This window comes from Chlorocebus sabaeus, chromosome 12 (assembly GCF_047675955.1).
Source record: "Chlorocebus sabaeus isolate Y175 chromosome 12, mChlSab1.0.hap1, whole genome shotgun sequence".
NCBI classification, from domain to species: Eukaryota; Metazoa; Chordata; class Mammalia; order Primates; family Cercopithecidae; genus Chlorocebus; species Chlorocebus sabaeus.
The window spans coordinates 78,791,458-78,810,355 of record NC_132915.1 but is presented as its reverse complement, the minus strand read 5'-3'; the positions used below and the strand labels follow the sequence as shown (position 1 = coordinate 78,810,355).

At 40.5% G+C, this 18,898-nt stretch overlaps 1 protein-coding gene across 3 annotated transcripts in view; it reads left to right on the top strand.

The window, feature by feature from the left end:
• The window catches only part of ELP1 (elongator acetyltransferase complex subunit 1), a 67,087-nt gene that overhangs the window by 36,341 nt on the left and 11,848 nt on the right, over nucleotides 1-18,898 (top strand). For all 3 annotated transcript variants that reach the window (XM_007968482.3, XM_007968483.3, XM_007968484.3), the window contains exons 24-33: nucleotides 38-123; nucleotides 433-581; nucleotides 3,046-3,169; nucleotides 4,076-4,173; nucleotides 5,765-5,966; nucleotides 7,765-7,826; nucleotides 15,232-15,294; nucleotides 15,990-16,050; nucleotides 17,616-17,729; nucleotides 18,217-18,328. In XM_007968482.3, coding sequence (XP_007966673.1) covers nucleotides 38-123; nucleotides 433-581; nucleotides 3,046-3,169; nucleotides 4,076-4,173; nucleotides 5,765-5,966; nucleotides 7,765-7,826; nucleotides 15,232-15,294; nucleotides 15,990-16,050; nucleotides 17,616-17,729; nucleotides 18,217-18,328 — 1,071 coding nt within the window. The remainder of the gene's footprint in view (nucleotides 1-37; nucleotides 124-432; nucleotides 582-3,045; nucleotides 3,170-4,075; nucleotides 4,174-5,764; nucleotides 5,967-7,764; nucleotides 7,827-15,231; nucleotides 15,295-15,989; nucleotides 16,051-17,615; nucleotides 17,730-18,216; nucleotides 18,329-18,898) is intronic.

Genomic DNA, 18,898 nt, shown 5'->3' with positions numbered 1-18,898 from the left:
TCTTTCTCATTCTGGTGTTCTTCACTTATTACCTCAGATACTGCCTCTCCATACTTACATCTCATGTAAAGAAGACAACTCCAGAACTGGAAATTGTACTGCAGAAAGTACACGAGCTTCAAGGTAGAGATCCGCTCACAGAGAAAGTGCTAACGTGGCCGTGACTGCCACTAGTCTTCTGCAGGTGACCATACCATGTCATTGCCACACCACAGATTTAATACGTGACCTTTTAGTTGCCATTTTCAGACCCATGTCGGTTTTTTTCAGGGCTGCCCTCTAAAGCATATCTAAAAGTATCAGAAGTGTATATAATTCTTCTGATGTCCAGTTCTGTTGAGAAGAAGTTATTGTCTTTTTGGTTATATTGCTAGGTCTGAGGGTTTTTTCCCCAAATGGTTGTATTCTATTTTGTTTTCTAAACACTGTTAGGAAATGCTCCCTCTGATCCTGATGCTGTGAGTGCTGAAGAGGCCCTGAAATATTTGCTGCTTCTGGTAGATGTTAATGAATTATATGATCATTCTCTTGGCACCTATGACTTTGATTTGGTCCTCATGGTAGCTGAGAAGTCACAGAAGGTATGTGGAGTTGTTACTTGGTTCTTGTTTATATATAAGAACCAAACCTTGTATGTGAAACCCTGCTTCTGGTAGTGCAGTATCTTTTCTGCTATCACCCTGTGAGTGCAGGGCTGGAGACAGATCTGTGAGTTTCTAGGGCCCATGTTCCTAAGCCTCTGGATTATGAGATTGAGGAAGTGAAGTAAAATTACATGGCTTTTTTTTGAGACAGACTCTTGCTCTGTCTCCAAGGCTGGAGTGCAGTGGTATGATCTCGGCTCACTGCAAGCTCCGCCTCCTCAGTTCATGCCATTCTCCTGCCTCAGTCTCCCGAGTACCTGGGACTACAGGTGCCTGTCACCACGCCAGGCTAATTTTTTGTATTTTTAGTAGAGACGGGGTTTCACCGTGTTAGCCAGGATGGTCTTGATCATCTGACCTCGTGATCCGCCCGCCTCGGCCTCCCAAAGTGCAGGATTACAGGTGTGAACCACCGCGTACGGCCTAAATTTACATGGTTATTTTTAAGATAATGGGCATATGTGTGAGCTAATTTCTTCTCTTGTAAAGGAAATGTAACAAGTGATTCATGTTCCACTCCAGTTCTTTCTCACATGGCTCTTTTTTCTAGTGGAGGGTGGGCACATGGAGCACAGAGGGCTCATGGCCTCCTTTCCTGTGTTGGTACATGTGCTATGATCAAAAACTTTGAGCACCCCTGGTATGCTTATTTTTTATCTAGTTTTTTGCAGCCTCAGTCTCTTCCCCATGATCTCTCCAAAAAGGAAAATCAGATCCTTCATCTCTCTGCTTAAAATCTTTCATGAGCGCCAGGCGTGGTGACTCAAGCCTGTAATCCCAGCACTTTGGGAGGCCGAGATGGGCAGATCACAAGGTCAGGAGATCGAGACCATCCTGGCTAACACGGTGAAACCCCGTCTCTACTAAAAAATACTAAAAACTAGCCGGGCGAGGTGGCAGGCGCCTGTAGTCCCAGCTACTCGGGAGGCTGAGGCAGGAGAATGGCGTGAACCCGGGAGGCGGACCTTCAGTGAGCTGAAATCCGGCCACTGCACTCCAGCCTGGGTGACAGAGCGAGACTCTGTCTCAAAAAAAAAAAAAAAAAATCTTTCATGAGCTCCCATTGTTACAAGGATAAAATTCAGAAGCCATAATACTGCTTAGAAACCCTTTCTTGACCTGGCCTCTGTGTATCTTTCCATTCTCACTTCTTGGTATTGTCTTTTTTTCCTCCGCCCATGGAGGAAAGACAATGCTTTTGTCCCCCTTCCCTTGCCCCTCACCACCACCAGCCACCACATGCCTTGGTAGGCAGCATTACTTCTGCCACCCATGGGCTTTGACTGTTTCCACCCTCACCATTCACCTGGCTCATTCTCACTAATCTAGGTTAAAGGATGCCAAGGTGGCCTCTTCCCAGTAAGCCATTCATGCTTGCCTTCAGGGACTGGGTGAGGTGACCCTCCTATATGCTTCTCTTGCACACAGCGCCTGCAGGGAAGTTGCGTTAAAAACAGGAACACCTCTCCATTAGGAAGAAAAGCAGTTTGCTTACAGGGCATGGCACAGAGCTGAAGATGATAGGGCCAGTAAATACTAGGTTGGCAGGGTCTCAGAGTTTGGTGTCCAACTCAGTATAATTTTATTTTTTGTTTTAATATGATCTTTTCAGGAGGGCATGGAATATCATGAAAACAGCAATGTCTTAGACTTTTAGGAGACGCTTAGATGCATTTGTTGAATATCTTGTAGACTGAAACCTTATTTCCCTTACTAGCCTATGAAATAAATGATACTGTGAGACTTAGTTAAGGAAGTTACTGTTGTTCCAAATGTAACTTAATATCCGTATGTGAAAGCATTTTTACCAAAACTTGTTTGGTGTTCAGCTGACCCTTGCACAACGTGAGTTTCAACTGTGCGAGTTTGAACTGTGTGGGTTTATCTAAATGGAGATCTCTCGCAAATACAGTTGGCCCTTTTTGTCCACGGGTTCTGCATCCACAATCAGTGTGGATCAAAAGTACAATATTTGCAGGATTTAAAACCTGCAGATACAGAGAGCCAACTTTTTGTGTATCCAGACTCCATGGGGTCAAATGTAGGACTGGAGTATGCTTGGATTTTGGTATCCTTGGGGCGTCCTGGAACCAATTCCCCATGTATACTGGGGAACGACTGTAGTTTGATTTTATATATTATATAATATGTAGTTAATATATAATATACATTTAAAAATTATGTAGCTTTGGGTTTATTGCTGTATTAAATGCTATTTGTTGCTGTATATAAATGCTATAGCAATAATAGCTATATATAGCTATTATATATATAGCTATTATGTATATAGCTATATATATAGCTATTATTGCTATATATAAATGCTATATATAAATGCTATTTATATTGCTGTATATAAAAATATCACAAGTAATAAAGTTCTCATTAATCCTTTTTCTAGGATCCCAAAGAGTATCTTCCATTTCTTAATACACTTAAGAAAATGGAAACTAACTATCAGCGGTTTACTATAGACAAATACTTGAAACGATATGAAAAAGCCATTGGCCACCTCAGCAAATGTGGTAAGCATGGGGATTAGTATGTTCATCTCTACTTTAGATCTTCTTTGGAACTAGGTAAGGTATAAAGTAAACTGTTAGTTTAGACAGTGATTGATTTCACTTCCTTCTCCTGAAAACTAACAATGATGTATGCTCACCTTGTTTTGTCGTGTATTCTGAAAAGCTGAAGGTAAAGAAATCACTTTTAATGAACCGGAAGAGCTCCCTAGGTAAGAACGTCGAGCAGGTCCTTTTTTGGTTAAGAATGAGCACCTTTTCTTAACCTTGTTTGGTTAAGAATGAGCACCTGTGAAATTAACGTCAGTGTCTCAGAATCAAAATTGATTGACAGTTCTTCCTTCTCGTGCTGTTTGCAGATATGTCAGGGAAACTCTGCCTGTCTGGAGTGAGTGATGAGGCCACCTCCCCATGCCCTGCAAGACACAGTTTTAATTGACAGTGATGGGGTGCCATTTGTTCTTCTCATGCTGTAACAGTTGTGATTCTTTACTGAGGACTGGCAGGGGAGGGGAGGGGGAGGAAGAATCACCTGGGGTGCATGTTAAGCCTTCAGCTGCTGGCATCCTTGGAGAATCTGATTCAGCTGATCTGGGATAGGACTGAGGTGTGCATGTGTCTAATAAGCCTCCCAGGCGATGTCTTTTCAAGGAGGCTGAGAAAACACCGGGCTGGAAAGCTGGGACTCTTAAGTAGGATGCTGATCCCAATCAGTGCTTCTCTTGCCTCAGAATCTGCAGTGGTGCTCATGAAAAATTCAAATTCCAGGATCCTGTTCTTCAGATTCTCTGATTATTTAGGTCTTAACAAGGTCCCTCATTAATTTTGTTTGGTGACCACTGGTATAAATGAAGTCCATTATGCTTCCCATGTCTTAAGCCTGTCTTTGTGTGACTCTTATTCCTGCAGGACCTGAGTACTTCCCAGAATGCTTAAACTTGATAAAAGATAAAAACTTGTATAACGAAGCTCTGAAGTTATATTCACCAAGCTCACAACAGTACCAGGTATGTGGTGTGTGAAATGAGGCTGTCCTGGTTTTGCTTTTTGCTTTAGTTGGAAAGGAGTGGGGATCTTGAGTTCATAACACCATCCTTGGCTTCAAAATTTATCGTAAAACTGATTAGCCTCAATTTGAACTTCTTATCTGGGAGAATGGTCCTGACGTGTTCTCTGATTCCTCATCTGCAATACCATAGCACCTTCCCTGTGGGGTTTCCTGCTTCCTTCCCACCCCTCCTCTTGTCCAGCCTCACTGCTGTAAGACTGATCATCCTAACAAGTACAGATCTTTCCCATGTATTTCAGCATAAAGGGAAAGTTTTGTTTGTTTAAAAAAGCATCCCTTTAGCTTTTTTAATATACCACACACTTTGCTTATAGCTAAATGTGTTATATGATCTTCTTGACAGCCTAATGGGGTGCTGTGCACACTTTGTAGATGAGGAAGCAACTTGCCTGAGGATCCGGAGCTACAAAGTGCTGAACCTGGGATACAGAACCCAGGCTGCCCGATCACCCTGCCCATGCTATTAGCCACTAGTCTACCATGCCACCAGCATCACCATTTTCAATTTGTCCTCAGACTACATACACATCTTTCTGTGATCAAGCCTGCCAGTTTCTTCAGCACCAGCTTCTGCCGCTGTCCACATTCCCAGTTACTTGTAGGTAGTTCTACAGATGTCACATCATGTGATTCCTCTGCCATCTCTTTACCCACCAGCCTTCCTTTAGCCCCATTTGTCCATCAGAACCCTTGGGTTACTCCAGAGTGCAATTCGTGGACCAGGCGCGAAACACTGAGCTCCCAGAGCAGCCTGCCCTCACCTTGGTGATTGCGTTTGTCGAACTGCCGATTAGCTGCTTTGTCTCCTCCACCAGGCTGTGGGGCTTCTTAAGGGCAGGGACTCCATGTTGTATTCCTGTCTGCATCTCTGCCTAACATCCAGCCTGGAGAATCGAGGATTTGGCCAGTGGCTGCCTCTTCGCCCTTGTTTTCTGTTCTCTCCCACATTCACTTTGCTCCAGTCACACTGGCCATCCCGTTGCTCCTCAGACCTGCCATACCTGCCATACACATTCCTGCTGCGTGGCCATGGTGCCTTCTGTGCCCTCTGCCTGTACGCTGTCACCTATCTCGTCTCGTGGTTTATTCTCCTGACAGCCCTCAGAGCTCACACTCCCTGAGGGCTGCGAGGAGACTGTCCTCTGTCCCTTAACCCACCTTTGCCATTATGCTATAGACCGTATTTTGTCCATCAGTCCATCCTCTGTTACTATAAGAGCAGCAACTTGGTGGTGGTTCTTACATGGTTTTTCATTTGTTTGCTTTTATTTTTTGCCTTGCTATATTATCCATACTGCTCAGAATGGTGCATATGTAGTTAAGAGTAATTATTTGTTGAGTGAATACATGGCACATCCTCAGTAAGGTTTTGAATGAAAAAATGATTGCACTAACTGGTCAACTGTAAGATTTTCCCAAGTAATTCTTTCAAGGGAGTTTGAAGTATAGGAACTAAGGCAACTACACTGGAGCTTTAGAGAAATGATTGTCATGTTTCCTCCTCAGTCCGAAATCTCCTCTTGTCACAGGATATCAGCATTGCTTATGGGGAACACCTGATGCAGGAGCACATGTATGAGCCAGCGGGGCTCATGTTTGCCCGTTGTGGTGCCCACGAGAAAGCTCTGTCAGCCTTTCTGACATGTGGCAACTGGAAGCAAGCCCTCTGTGTGGCAGCCCAGCTTAACTTTACCGAAGACCAGCTGGCTGGCCTCGGCAGAACTCTGGCCGGTAAGTACAATCATTTATATGTCTACATCTACAAAGGTTTTAAAAAATTTATTTCTTTGTTTTGTTTGGTAATTTTGCAAATAAATTTAGGGCAGAATACCCTGAGACAGTCTCGTTCTCACTGATAAAAATTAATTTAGAATGCTTTAAAGGATAAGCTACTACAACAAGAGTCCCAGAATGCAGTGACCCAATATGGAAAGATGTTTATTTCTCTCTCCCATAGGGATTGATCGACCCTTCCGTTGTGTGGCTCTGCATCCTTTTAGGTAGATGGTCGTAGCTGGGTTATCTCCACATCTGTGGGGAAGGAAGCAGACTGGGGAGAAGTTAGAGTCATGGTAAAACATTTACTTTTAAGTTGGAAATGACCTGGATGGAAGTTAAACTATCACCTTCTATTCCATCTCGGCCACACCATGTGGCTGGATGGGCTGTGCCCTGTAAGAAAGTAAAGATGAATTTTGGGATGGGTCCATTCTGGTATAGCCAGTAGGTTGTTGGAATAGCCAGGAGTGAGGTGGGGGAAAAAAAGGCCAAATGTCCAAGCATTCTGAAAGCAAAGGCAGTTTAGCTGCATCAGGGACAAGGGTTGCCTGAACCAGAGGTGAGGCTGGTACCAGGATCTAGTACTAGAGTGGAGGAAAGGGTAAGGACACCTGTGAAAAGAGATGAGCAGAAGCTCTGGTCCTCTCAGCAGTGCTTGAAGTAAAGCAATGACTAGTATATTTTTTCCTCTAACTTGTAAATATTGTTGAGATCTCAAAGAAAAAAATAAAAAGCAGTCACAAAAAAATTCCATACTCTATCCTGTTAAATTTATGTACCTGTCCTTCTTTGTCATTTGCATTATTCTTTTTTTCTTAGGATTATAGCAATGCATGGGATTATCACTTTTCTTTTTCTGGTTATTAGCCGTTCCCAAATCCCTCCGTTTCCAAGCTGGCCTCTTTTTACAAATGTCAAGAATTCCTTATTTCAGGCCTTTTAGTTATTCGTTCAGTCTCCATTGTTCCTTTCTGCTTTAGAAATTTATGATATTGGTTGTTTATACCTTCTATCTCTGTTCTTGGATCTTTGTCTTCTATTCTTTACAGCTCTTAGCTTGCTATTTCCCATGTCTTATAATGGAGTATTTCTAGTTTTCTCAGATGTTTAGCAAAAGTAGGTGGGGAGGGCAGTGGTCAAAGATGTTTGAGAAGTGTTACACACTGGAGTCACTCTGTACATTTAACGTAGGCAGTTTACACAAGAGAGCAAAAGAAAGAAAAGGTAACTATTTAAATAGTGGAGGTTGTTTTACCTACTTTTTTTAGTGATATATGCCCTGGAGTGAGCATGCAATGAGAGACCAGAATCTGCCAGCCCCTTCGAAAGCCTCGGGTTCTCTGTGCCTCTCAGTGTGATTTATCTCAACTGGGCTAAGTCTAGGATCTAAAGACACTGCATGACTCAGACATAAGTCAGCTACCTCCATCTAGTGCTCAACCGAAGAAATAGTGGTTTCTTACCGTTAAGGGACGAAGTGGGTTTGTGAGAGATACCAGGTCATTTTCCCATATACATGCTTTGGAAGCATCTTTCAAGGCTAATTTTGGCTGTATATGATTTTCAATTCCTGTGCTAATTTTAGATTCTAGCTGCCATTTAAGATAGGACTCTATGTTGTATATCCCTATTCCCTCACAGAAATTCGGAAAGTACATAGTTTCATGCGTAATGAAGACATATTAAAGAAGCACTTGAGCCAAAGAATCTGTTTAACTTTGTAGTCAACTGCTGCTTATTGTCTCTACAGGAAAGCTGGTTGAGCAGAGGAAGCACATTGACGCAGCCACGGTTTTGGAACAGTATGCCCAGGTAAACTCAATTCCTCCCTTCTAAATAAACCCCCTAGTCAGCAAGAAAGGTCTTCTCGTGATCTTAGTGATGATGGAAGTTAAAGGAACTGTGCATAATTATTAAGTCCAGAGATAGTGTTTGCCCCAGCAGTCTTATCTTGCTGGCTTGACTTGGAAGTCTAAATTTAGTACATCTCTCAGTTTTGTGAGGTAGAATATGAAAGGGCTCTACTTAACATACTAGTGGTTTGACCTTGGTAGAAAGTACTTAATTACCTCTAAAGGTCTTTGTGCTTTTAAAAATTGAGTTTGCCAAAGTAGAAACAATGAGAAAGGACCATTATAAAACAGGATCATTGAAGACTACATATTCTTGGCTTTTACTCCCATTCTCTCCATTGGAAATGTCTCTTTTACCTCGGGGAGCTGGAGGTTCCAGTTTTACAGCAGATTATAAGGATAAGTACCCATATGAGCATTTGGTAGTATTATAGGATTTATTATGAAAATAAGAACACTGCAGTAACACTGGCCACAGACTAACAGTACACAGGTGCACAGCTGACACCAGGGATTATTGCCTTGTAGAGTTTTGACCTTTGATGAGAGAGTGTTTTTTACAGTTGTTACTGAGAGGACATTTATGTAACTTAATTGTGCTTTAAAAATATTTAATTGTCTCTTATGAAATAACAGTGAGTGAAAGAAGATAACTAAAATTTTGTATCATTAGATCCTGGAGAGAATATTTGTTGGGTGATTGAGTTGAAAATATCAGTGAATGAAACATACCTAAAAGAGTAGAGAGGTTGGGTTGGAAAGATACACCACATAGAGGGTTAATTAAATGGATAAGATGCCATGATCTTTTTTTTCTTTGTAAATGAAGATTAATGCATAAAATTATTTTGTCTAATTTACATACAATAAAATTATGTGCAGTACAGTTGTATAATTTACAAATAATGAAGTTAATTCACCAATTTTAGATGAAGAATTGAGTACATTTTGACAGATGTTTGTAGTTGTGTGACCACCATTGTACTCATGATGTAGAACATTTCTAACACCTCCAAAAGTTCCCTACTTCCCCTTTTGCAGTCAGCCTTCTCCTTCCACTGCTAGCCTTTGGCAAACTGATCAGTCAGTAAAGTTTCGCATTATCTAGAATTTCATATAAACAGAGCCATATGGTATGTAGTCTTTTTAGTCTGGCTTCTTTCACTCACATACTGCATTGGAGATGCATCCATGTTATAGTTTATTCCTTTGTATTGCTGAGTAGTATCCCATTGTATGAATATGTCAGAATTTGTGGATCTGTTCACCAGTTGATGTACATTTGGATTGTTTTCAGTTTGGGGTTATTATGAATAATGCAGCCATGGGCATTCTAGCACAGGTCTTTGTGGGGATGGGAGTGGGAATGCTACATCCCGTGGTAAGTGGATGTTTAGCTTTTTAAGGAGCTGCAGAACTAATCTGCAGTGGCCGTATCATTTTGCGTTCCCACCAGTGATATGTGAGAGGGCATCAGTGGCTCCTATACTCACCAACACTGAGTGTATTACTGTGACACTAGATATATTATCTATTGCTATGTAACAACTTACCTTAAAAGCTGGCAGCTTAAAACAACAGACCCTATTATCCCACTTTTTCAATGGGCCAAGAATCTTGGCTGGGCTTAGCTGGGGCCTCTGGCTCAGGTGAGTCCTTTACAAGGCTACATTTAAGGTATTGGCCGGGGCTGGCGTCATCTCAAGGCTTGACTAGCTTTTAATTTCATTTTATTGACCTTGTATCCTGCAACCTTGTTAAACTCATTTATTAGTTCTAGAACCTTTTGGGTGTATTCTCTAGGATTTTCTACATTAACAAACACGGTTTCTATAAATACAGTTTTATGTCTTTCTTACAATCAATACTTTTTTCTATCTCTATTGCATTTTCTAAGGCTTCCAATGTGGTGTTGAATAGAAGTGTTAAGAGTGAACATCCTTGCCTTTTTCCTGATGTTGGAGAAAATTCAGTTGTCTTTTATCATTAAGTATCATGTTTGCTTTTTTAAAATTTGATTCTATTTTATTTTTGAGACAGAGTCTTGCTCTGTCACCTAGGCTGGAGTGCAGTGGTGTGATCTCAGCTCACTACAACCTTGACCTCCTGGGCTCAGGTGATCCTCCCACCTCAGCCTCCTGAGTAGCTGGGACTACAGGCACATGCCACAATGCCTGGCTAATTTTCGTATTTTTTGTAGCTATGGGGTTTTGCCATGTTGCCCAGGCTGGTCTTGAACTCTTGGGTTCAAGCAGTTTACCTGTCTCAGCCTCCCAAAGTGCTGGGATTACAGGTATGAGCCCCCGTGCCTGGCCTGATGTTTGCTTTTTTTTTTTTTTTTTTTAAATGCTCTCTATTGCAGAGTTGGCAAACTACAACCTGTGACAAATTCAGCTTATCACCCATTTTGTAAATAAAGTTTTATTGGAGCATAGCCATGCTCATTAGTTTACATCTTGTCTATGGCTGCTTTTACACCACAGCAGCAGAGTTAAAGAGTTGTGACAGAGATAGTTTGGTCCATAAGGCCTAAAATATTTACTGTCTAACCTTTTACAGGAAAAAATTGCAGATTCCTGCCCTCTTGGTTTGAGGAAATCCCCTTCTATTCCTTGTTCTGAGAGTTTTTTTTAATCATGAATGGGTGTTGAATTTTGTCAAATGCATTTTCAACTATGATGTTTTTTTGTTTTTAGACCAGTGATATGGTGGACTAGGTGATTGATTTTCTCTACTGTTAAACCAACCTTGCATCTCTGGGTTCAACCCCACTTGGTATTATATATTTATTATCCTTTTTCTCTCCTGGTAGATTAGATTTACTAAAATTTTCTTGAGGATTTTTGTGTTTGTGTTCATGAGGGATATTGGTTTGTAGTTTTTTAGTGTCTTTGCCATGTTTTGGGTATCAGGATAATGCTGCTGTCATAAAATGAGGGGTGGTGTTCTTTATACTTCTGTTTTCTGGAGGATTTCATGAAGAGTTGGTATGAGAGTCTGACTCATGGTTAAAAACCTATGTGTGATGTTTCAGACCTGACCATAAACAATTACAGACTTTACCTAGGAGGCCACATGAGGAAGAGCTGCCCTCCCCACACCAGGCTTGGCGTACTGCCAATGCATTACAGTTTCTAAAGGGAGTTGCCATCAAGGACTCAGGGCCCCCTGTTAGTCATGCTCCTGTAAACAGTGTTTGCATTCAGAGTCCTGGCGCTTTCATTCCTAGGTCTCTATCTGAGGCCATGGGCCAAGGTCTTCTTCAGGCACCTCTGCCAAGTCCTCTTTATGTAAGAAGGAATGGAAAAACCTTAACATTTTTTCCCACTGTGACTCACTACCCAGTACTTTTCTACCCTTAGCCCCCTTCCTTTGCACCCATACCCCCAAGATCCATCAAACTGCTAAAGCCTTTTCTTTCAAGCTCCTTCAACAGTGAACCAACCCTCATGTCTGTGTGGATCCAGCTGACTCTTGAATAGTGAGTTGTTCTTTGGGAAAAAATGGAACAGAGAGAGTTAGTGCTTTCCCTGGTTTTAGCCTCTTGCTTATACCAATGCAATGCCTGAAGGCTTAACTCATTTTTGACTTGTTGCTTTGGTCAGCTGCTACTCCAATACCTGACAGCTCAGCTCTTGGGAAATATTTTTTTCCTTACATGTTTAGTAGAATATACCAGTAAGGCCATCTGGGCCAGGGGTTTTCTTTAATGAAAGTTTTTCACTATTAATTCAGTTACTTTAGTAGACATTAGCCTATTCAAGGTTATCTGTGTCTTCTGGAATGAGCATTGGTAGTTTATGTCTTTCAAAGAATTTGTTCATTTCATCTAAATTGTCAGATTTATTGGCATAAAGTGTTTGTAGTATTCTCTTATTTATTGTCCATAGGGTCTATGGTGACGTCTTGTCTTTCATTCTAGATATTGATGTGTCTTCTTTTTTTCTGATTATTCTGGCCAGAGGTTTATCAATTTTATTGATCTTATTAAAGAATGAAGCATTTCATTGTTTTTCTCTATGATTTTTCTGTATTCTATATCATTAATTTTTAAAATTTTTTCTGTTTATTATTTTATTTGCTCTTTATTTTTCTAGTTTCTTAAGATGATGGCTTTTTTTTTTTTTTTAAGAAACAGAGTCCCACTCTTGCTCAGGCAGGAGTGCAGTGGCACGATCATGGCTCACTGCAGTCTCAAACTCCTAGGCTCAAGCTATCCTCCCCCCTCAGCCTCCAGAGTAGTTGGGATTACAGGTGCATGCCACCATGCCTGGCTAATTTTTAATTTTTTTTTGTAGAGATGGGGTGTTACTCTGTTGCCCACACTGGTCTGAAACTCCTGGTCTCAAGTGATCCCTCTGCCTCTGCCTTCCAGAGTGCTGGGATTCCATGCGTAAGCCACTTTGCCTGGCCAACATGATGGCTTAAAGCCGTTGATTTGAGATGATTCCTTACTTTATAGTTTAAGCATATAATGCCATAATTTTCCTCAAGCACCATTTTAGTTACATTATACAAATTTTGAAATGTTTTGTTTTCGTTTTCTGATTTCCCTTGTGATTTCTTTATTGACCCTTGGCTTATTTAGAAGTATGTTTGCCGGGCCCAGTGGCTCACGCCTGTAATCCCAGCACTTTGGGAGGCCGAGGCGGGTGGATCACGAGGTCAGGAGATTGAGACCATCCTGGCTAACACTGTGAAACCCTGTCTCTGCTAAAAATACAAAAAATTAGCCGGGCATGGTGGCGGGTGCCTGTAGTCCCAGCTACCCAGGGGGCTGAGGCAGGGGAATGGCATGAACCTGGGAGGCGGAGCTTGCAGTGAGGCAAGATCACACCATTGCACTCCAGCCTGGGTGACAGAGTGAGACTCCATCTCAAAAAAAAAATTTATATATATGTATGTTTAACTTGCAGATATGGGAGATTTGCCAGCCATCTTTTTGTTATTAATTTCTACGTTAATTTTGTTGTGAGTAGAGAGCATGCATTTTATTAATTTAAATTTATAATTTGTTTTAATTTATAATATGGGCTGTTTTACAGAATGTTGTGTGTGTATTTGAAAATAATATGAAAGCTACTGTTATTGAACGGAGTGTTCTATAAATGTCAGTTAGATTAGGTTGATCATGCTGTTCTAGTTTTTTATATCCTTATTGGTTTCCTCACTACTTGCTCCATCAGTTACTGGGAAAGTGTTAAAATCTCCCGCTGCAACAATTTATTTGTCTATTTCTCCTTTCGTTCTACCAGTGTTTGCTTCACGTGTTTTGAAGCTCTGTTATAGGTGCATACATGCTTATGGGTATGTCCTAGATGTATTCATTTTGATATCCATCTTTCTCTGTTACTATCTCTAATTCTGAATTCGACTTTAATGTTATTAGTATAGCTTTTCCACCTTTCTCTTGGTTAGTCTTTTCATTGCGTATCTTTTTCTATCCTTTTACTTTTAATCTATCTGAATGTAGTCTTTATTTTGAAGATGGGTTCCTTGTTGATAGCAATAGTTGTTTCTTTTTTTTTTAAATCTAATTTGACAATCTCTGCCTTTTAATCGGAGGGTTTAGACATTTGCGTTGAGTGTGATTACCAATATAGTTAGATTTAAACCTTCAATCTTGCTGTTTGTTTTCTGTTTTTTCATTGATCCTTTGTTTCTTGTTTTTTCTTTTTTTGCTTTCTTTTGGATTTAGTATTTTTCATAATTCCATTTTACCTCCACTGTTGGCTTATTAGCTATACATCTTCATTTCAGTATTTTCGTGGTTGTTCTAGGATTTATAATAAAAATCATTAATTGACCATATCTTCAGATAATAGTATACCACTTCATAGATAGTATAAAAACCTTACAAGAGTATTCACTCCGTAATACTTTGTTATTGCTTTTGCTTTAAGTGATCATTATTGCTTAAGGAAATTTTTTAATGACCTGTCTTTCATGTTTATTCTTTTTTTTTTTCTTCAAAAGAAGCTGGAAAGGATTTTTATTCAATATTTTCCGAGTTTTCAAAAACTGCTGGCCACTCAAAATGGATCAACAACAAAAATTTAAAGCTAAAACTATAAAACTCTTGAAGGCTGGGCACAAAGTTTCATGCCTGTGATTCCAGCACTTTTCGAGAGGCTGAGGGAGGATCACTTGAGCCCAGGGGTTTGAGACCAGCCTGGGCAACATAGAAAGACCTTGTTTCTGCAAAAAATAAAAACACAATTAGCCAGGCATGGTGGTGTGCACCTGTAGTCCCAACTCCTTGGGAGGCCAAGGTGGGAGGATTTCCTGAGCCCATAAGTTTGAGACTGCAGTGAGCTGAGTTCACACCACTGCACTTCAGCCTGGACAACAGAGTAAGACCCTGTCTCAAAGAAAACCAAAACGAAACTATAAAACTCTTAGAAGAAAACAGGGTTAAATCTTCATGACTTTGGATTTGGCAATGGATGGTTGGAATTAATACCAAAAACACAATCAATAAATTGATAAATTGGATTTTATAAAAATTAAGAACTTGTGTGTATCAAGGGCATTGTCAAGAATGTGAAAAGACAGCATATAGAATGGAAGAAGATATTTGCAAATCATATATCTGATAAAGGTTTAATATCCAGAATACGTAAGGAACTTCTGCAACTCAACAACAGAAAGCCAGATAAATCAATTTTGAAAGGAGCAAAGGCCTGTAATCCCAGCTACTTGGCAGATTGAGAAAGGAGGATTGCTTGAGGCTAGGAGTTCAAGACCAGCCTGGATAACATAGTGAGACACTGTCTCTAAAAACATTTTTTTAATTAGCTGGGTATGGTGGCATATGCCTGTAGTCCCAGCTACATGGGAGACCGAGGCAGGAGGATCACTTGAGGCCAGGAGGTCAAGGCTGCAGTGAGCTATGATTGTGCCCCTGCATCCCAGCCTGGGCGATAGAGTGAGACCCTGTCTGAGAAAAAAGAAAAAGAAAAACAAAACATTTAGAAGATTGCTATTCTAGTCTACTATTTTTTCAAAGTGTGGTCTTGTTAACAATTCTGGAGCCCACCTAAACCTGCTGAATCAAGCTTGGTAGTAAAGCTGGGGAGATAGGCATGCCTAACAGACCTTTCTGGTGGTTTTGATGTCCAGGCATGCAGACAGATGATACTTACCTTGTGTTTTGTCATGATTTTCAGAATTTACACTGCTCCCTTGTCTTTTGTATCAATATTTATGGAGACATGAACTCTAGGATAGGCATGATGTTGAGAACTAGGAGTTCTCCCCTGGCCAGGGAGATAGAGGCAGGTCTGTGGTTAGTTTTGCAGCTGGCTGTGATGACATCTGACACACTCTCTTCACCTGTTGTCTTCTTCCTGTTCCCTTGTCAGGATTATGAAGAAGCTGTGCTCTTGCTGTTAGAAGGAGCTGCCTGGGAAGAAGCTTTGAGGCTGGTAAGAATCTTTTAAACCCTCTGGATGTTGGGTGCTAAGCAGAGAGGGGGAGCAAGGGATTCCAGATCAGTTGGAATCTCTTGTCTTCTGAGGCTTGTGAAATAAACAGAAATAGGTCAGGATCCTGGCTTAAGGAAAAGCAGTGTTTTTAAAACCATTTTTATTTATTTATTTATTTATTTATTTAATTTTTTGAGGCAGAGTCTCGCTCTGTCGCCCAGGCTGGAGTGCAGTGGCGCGATCTCGGCTCACTGCAAGCTCCGCCTCCTGGGTTCACACCATTCTCCTGCCTCAGCCTCCCGAGTAGCTGAGACTACAGGCGCCCGCCGCCACGCCTGGCTAATTTTTTGTATTTTTAGTAGAGACGAGGTTTCACCGTGTTAGTCAGGATGGTCTCGATCTCCTGACCTCGTGATCTGCCCGTCTCGGCCTCCCAAAGTGCTGGGATTAGAGGTGTGAGCCACCATGCCTGGCCTTACCATTCTTGATAATATTTTGGAATTCATCCTCTACATTTGAAATATTACTATCTTTTTACTGAAATGAATTGAATTTCCTTGGCTGCCTTGTAGGAGGCCTGTTTTTCAGGAAAATATTCTGATTATCTCTGAAAGTAATCCATGTCTTTCTAAGTATCTTAACTCTCCAATGACTAGAAGTTTTCCTTCCTAAAATTATTGTGTTTTTCCTTCTAGGTATACAAATATAACAGACTGGATATTATAGAAACCAACGTAAAGCCTTCCATTTTAGAAGGTGAGGGTTCCATTTGAGATAGCATTCCTCATTTGGAAGAAGGAGAGGAGAAAGAGATGAGAGAGTCTCCTCCTATTACTGTGTTTTTTCAATAATATGTCATGTAGACTCAATCAAAATTACCCACTGGATATAATATTTAATTCTCACTAGAATTTTTATATATGCTGAGTGATTAAATGGTAACAAATAAAATATTTAAATGTTAGAAACCTGTCCTGTAATCAAGTATGATTAAGAATCTTTGTATTTGGGAATAGTTGGTAAACTTGAATATGAACTATATTAGATAATAGTGTAACGGTGATAAATTTCTGGCATTTAATAATCACATTGTGGTTATGTAAAATATCCTGTTATTCTTAAGAGATAAATGCTGAAATATTTAGGAATGAAGAATCATATCTCTACCTTACTCTTAAAAGGTTTCACAAAAGTCATAATGGATATGCGTAAGCATGCAGAGAAACAGGAAGCAAAAAAAAGGTCAAAATGTTAATAATTGGTAAATCTAGGTGAAGGGTATATGTGTGTTCATTGAACTCTTACAACTTTTATGTAGTTTTCAACTTTTTCAAAGTATTTTTTAAAAATTACCTTTTCAAATGAAGTTTGTGGTTCTTGGAGAACATATGAATATTACCAGTTCTAGAATACTCAGATGGTCACTGTGACCCCTTAAAAGCGAAGCGGAAAAGGACATCAGTTTGGTTTACAGAAACCTTAGGGAGTGGTTGATTTTAAGCTCTGCCTTTTTATGCAAATCCACCCTGTAAGTAACGTCTGGGCTTTCTGACATTTACGTGTATGCACATTCTTACCTTGTCTGCACCCCCTTCCCCCATCCTAATTTAAACGTTGCTGGGGTACTTTTTATGTTATTCACTTTAGGTACCTCTAACTGGGTGCTGAAAGCATGATTCCTCGTCTATAATAATCTAACCAGTTCTTGGATTTTCACCACTAATGAGAACCTTTCTTAGAAAAATGCCGATAATTCCATCTGCATAGGCCCAAAACCTATTAATAAAATACATCCTTGGATAGTAGTATTTTGCTTTTTTAAAATGTATTCTACTAGTGTTATTTTTTCTCTTGCATATTTTTCTATTGGACAATATTTTGCAGAAATCATTAGATACATTTTTTCCACGTCCATGAGCATTTTGATGGATGTTTAGCCAGAAACGTTTAGGTAACTTTCTTCTTTCTTTTGTTAACTGCACCCCTTCCCCCCCTACTGTTTTGTTGTTGTTTTTTTTCCCAATCCTCTCTTGGTTTAGATATCAAGTCTTCGTTCAGGTGATTTTACAAGTTCAGTGGTAGCGTGTATTCTGGGATAATATTGATGAACTCTAAGATCAGGAATTTCAGTCTCTAATTTGTTAATGCTTATTAAGGAAAAAAACCTCGTAACCTAGTAGAAAAAAAAACCTACTAGGAAAAAACCTAGTAACCTCTTTCTTTTTGCAGAATTCTAACCCTCCTTCACTGCTCCCCACCTGTAGTTTTTTCTCTTTGCTTAAACCTCATGCTCAAACTATTTACAAATTCTGCATCTCCAGCCCAGAAAAATTATATGGCATTTCTGGACTCTCAGACAGCCACATTCAGTCGCCACAAGAAACGTTTACTGGTAGTTCGAGAGCTCAAGGAGCAAGCGCAGCAGGCAGGCCTGGGTGAGTGTCTGCGTGAAGACCATCGACACGTGCAGGGCCGTGGGGGTCGGGTAATGCCACACATTCTCTCGATTGCTTAGTGTTCCTCCTGCAGTCTCATTACTGTGCCACGGGGAAGTGTGAGGCCTCTGTGGAGCCCCTTCAGGGCCATCTGTGTCTGTGTTTGTGTGTTGGTGAGGGCAGGACCAAGCATGAATGGGAAGAGCTCTGCCAGACGTTCCCACTGACCCCCATTCAACCAGAGCAGCTGACCACTTCCGTGTCTAACAAAATTGAGTTTCCTCATTTCCAGAAAAAAGTTCAGGAAACTACTGATTTACATTAGTAATTACTGTATTTAATCTTTTCTCATTCATTTTGAGATCTGCAATCATTTTCATCCATGCTTTGATATGCCCCAGTTGACTCTAGTTCATTTACCTCCCTGAAAGTAAACGCACATATTAGCAGCCAGTGTTTTCATCTGCTTCTGGTTCTTCTTTTCTAGATGATGAGGTACCCCACGGCCAAGAGTCAGACCTCTTCTCTGAAACTAGCAGTGTTGTGAGTGGCAGTGAGATGAGTGCCAAATACTCCCATAGTAACTCCAGGATATCAGCGTATGTATCACATTGATTCAGCACATTGACCATGCCCTGGGCATATGGGGAAAGTGGAAGCAAATAGGTTGGTTTTTTACTAGGACAGTGTAGTGGGAGTGGAGAGAATATTATTCAATGTTGTGTGGAAGTTGTTCAGAGACTTTCCCAGCATGTCTGAGACATTAAACTTGGCATTGAAAGGTCTTCTTCCTCAGCTTCACGGCCTATATGTTTTCCCATTCCCCATGAGGCAGTTCCTCCACTGAGTGCTCAGTCTATATTAACATCTGATTTTACGCTTTGAACAAATGTTGTGACTAAGGTATAGGCACTGAGAAAATGAAAAGATCAAGCTTCTTCAATTCAAAATCAGGATTGGAAGAGACCATACATGTAAAATAAGTCATCACACTTTTACCAATTATAGTAATTTGTCAGAAATATTCATGCAACACCTGTATGGTAGGTGCAGTAGATGTTACCAGAAACTTACAAGGAGGTATGAGTTATAAGAGCTTGAAGTCTTGATTGGAATATGTAAAACAATGCAGTATTATATATTTAAACTGAATTATGCTTTAGGAATTT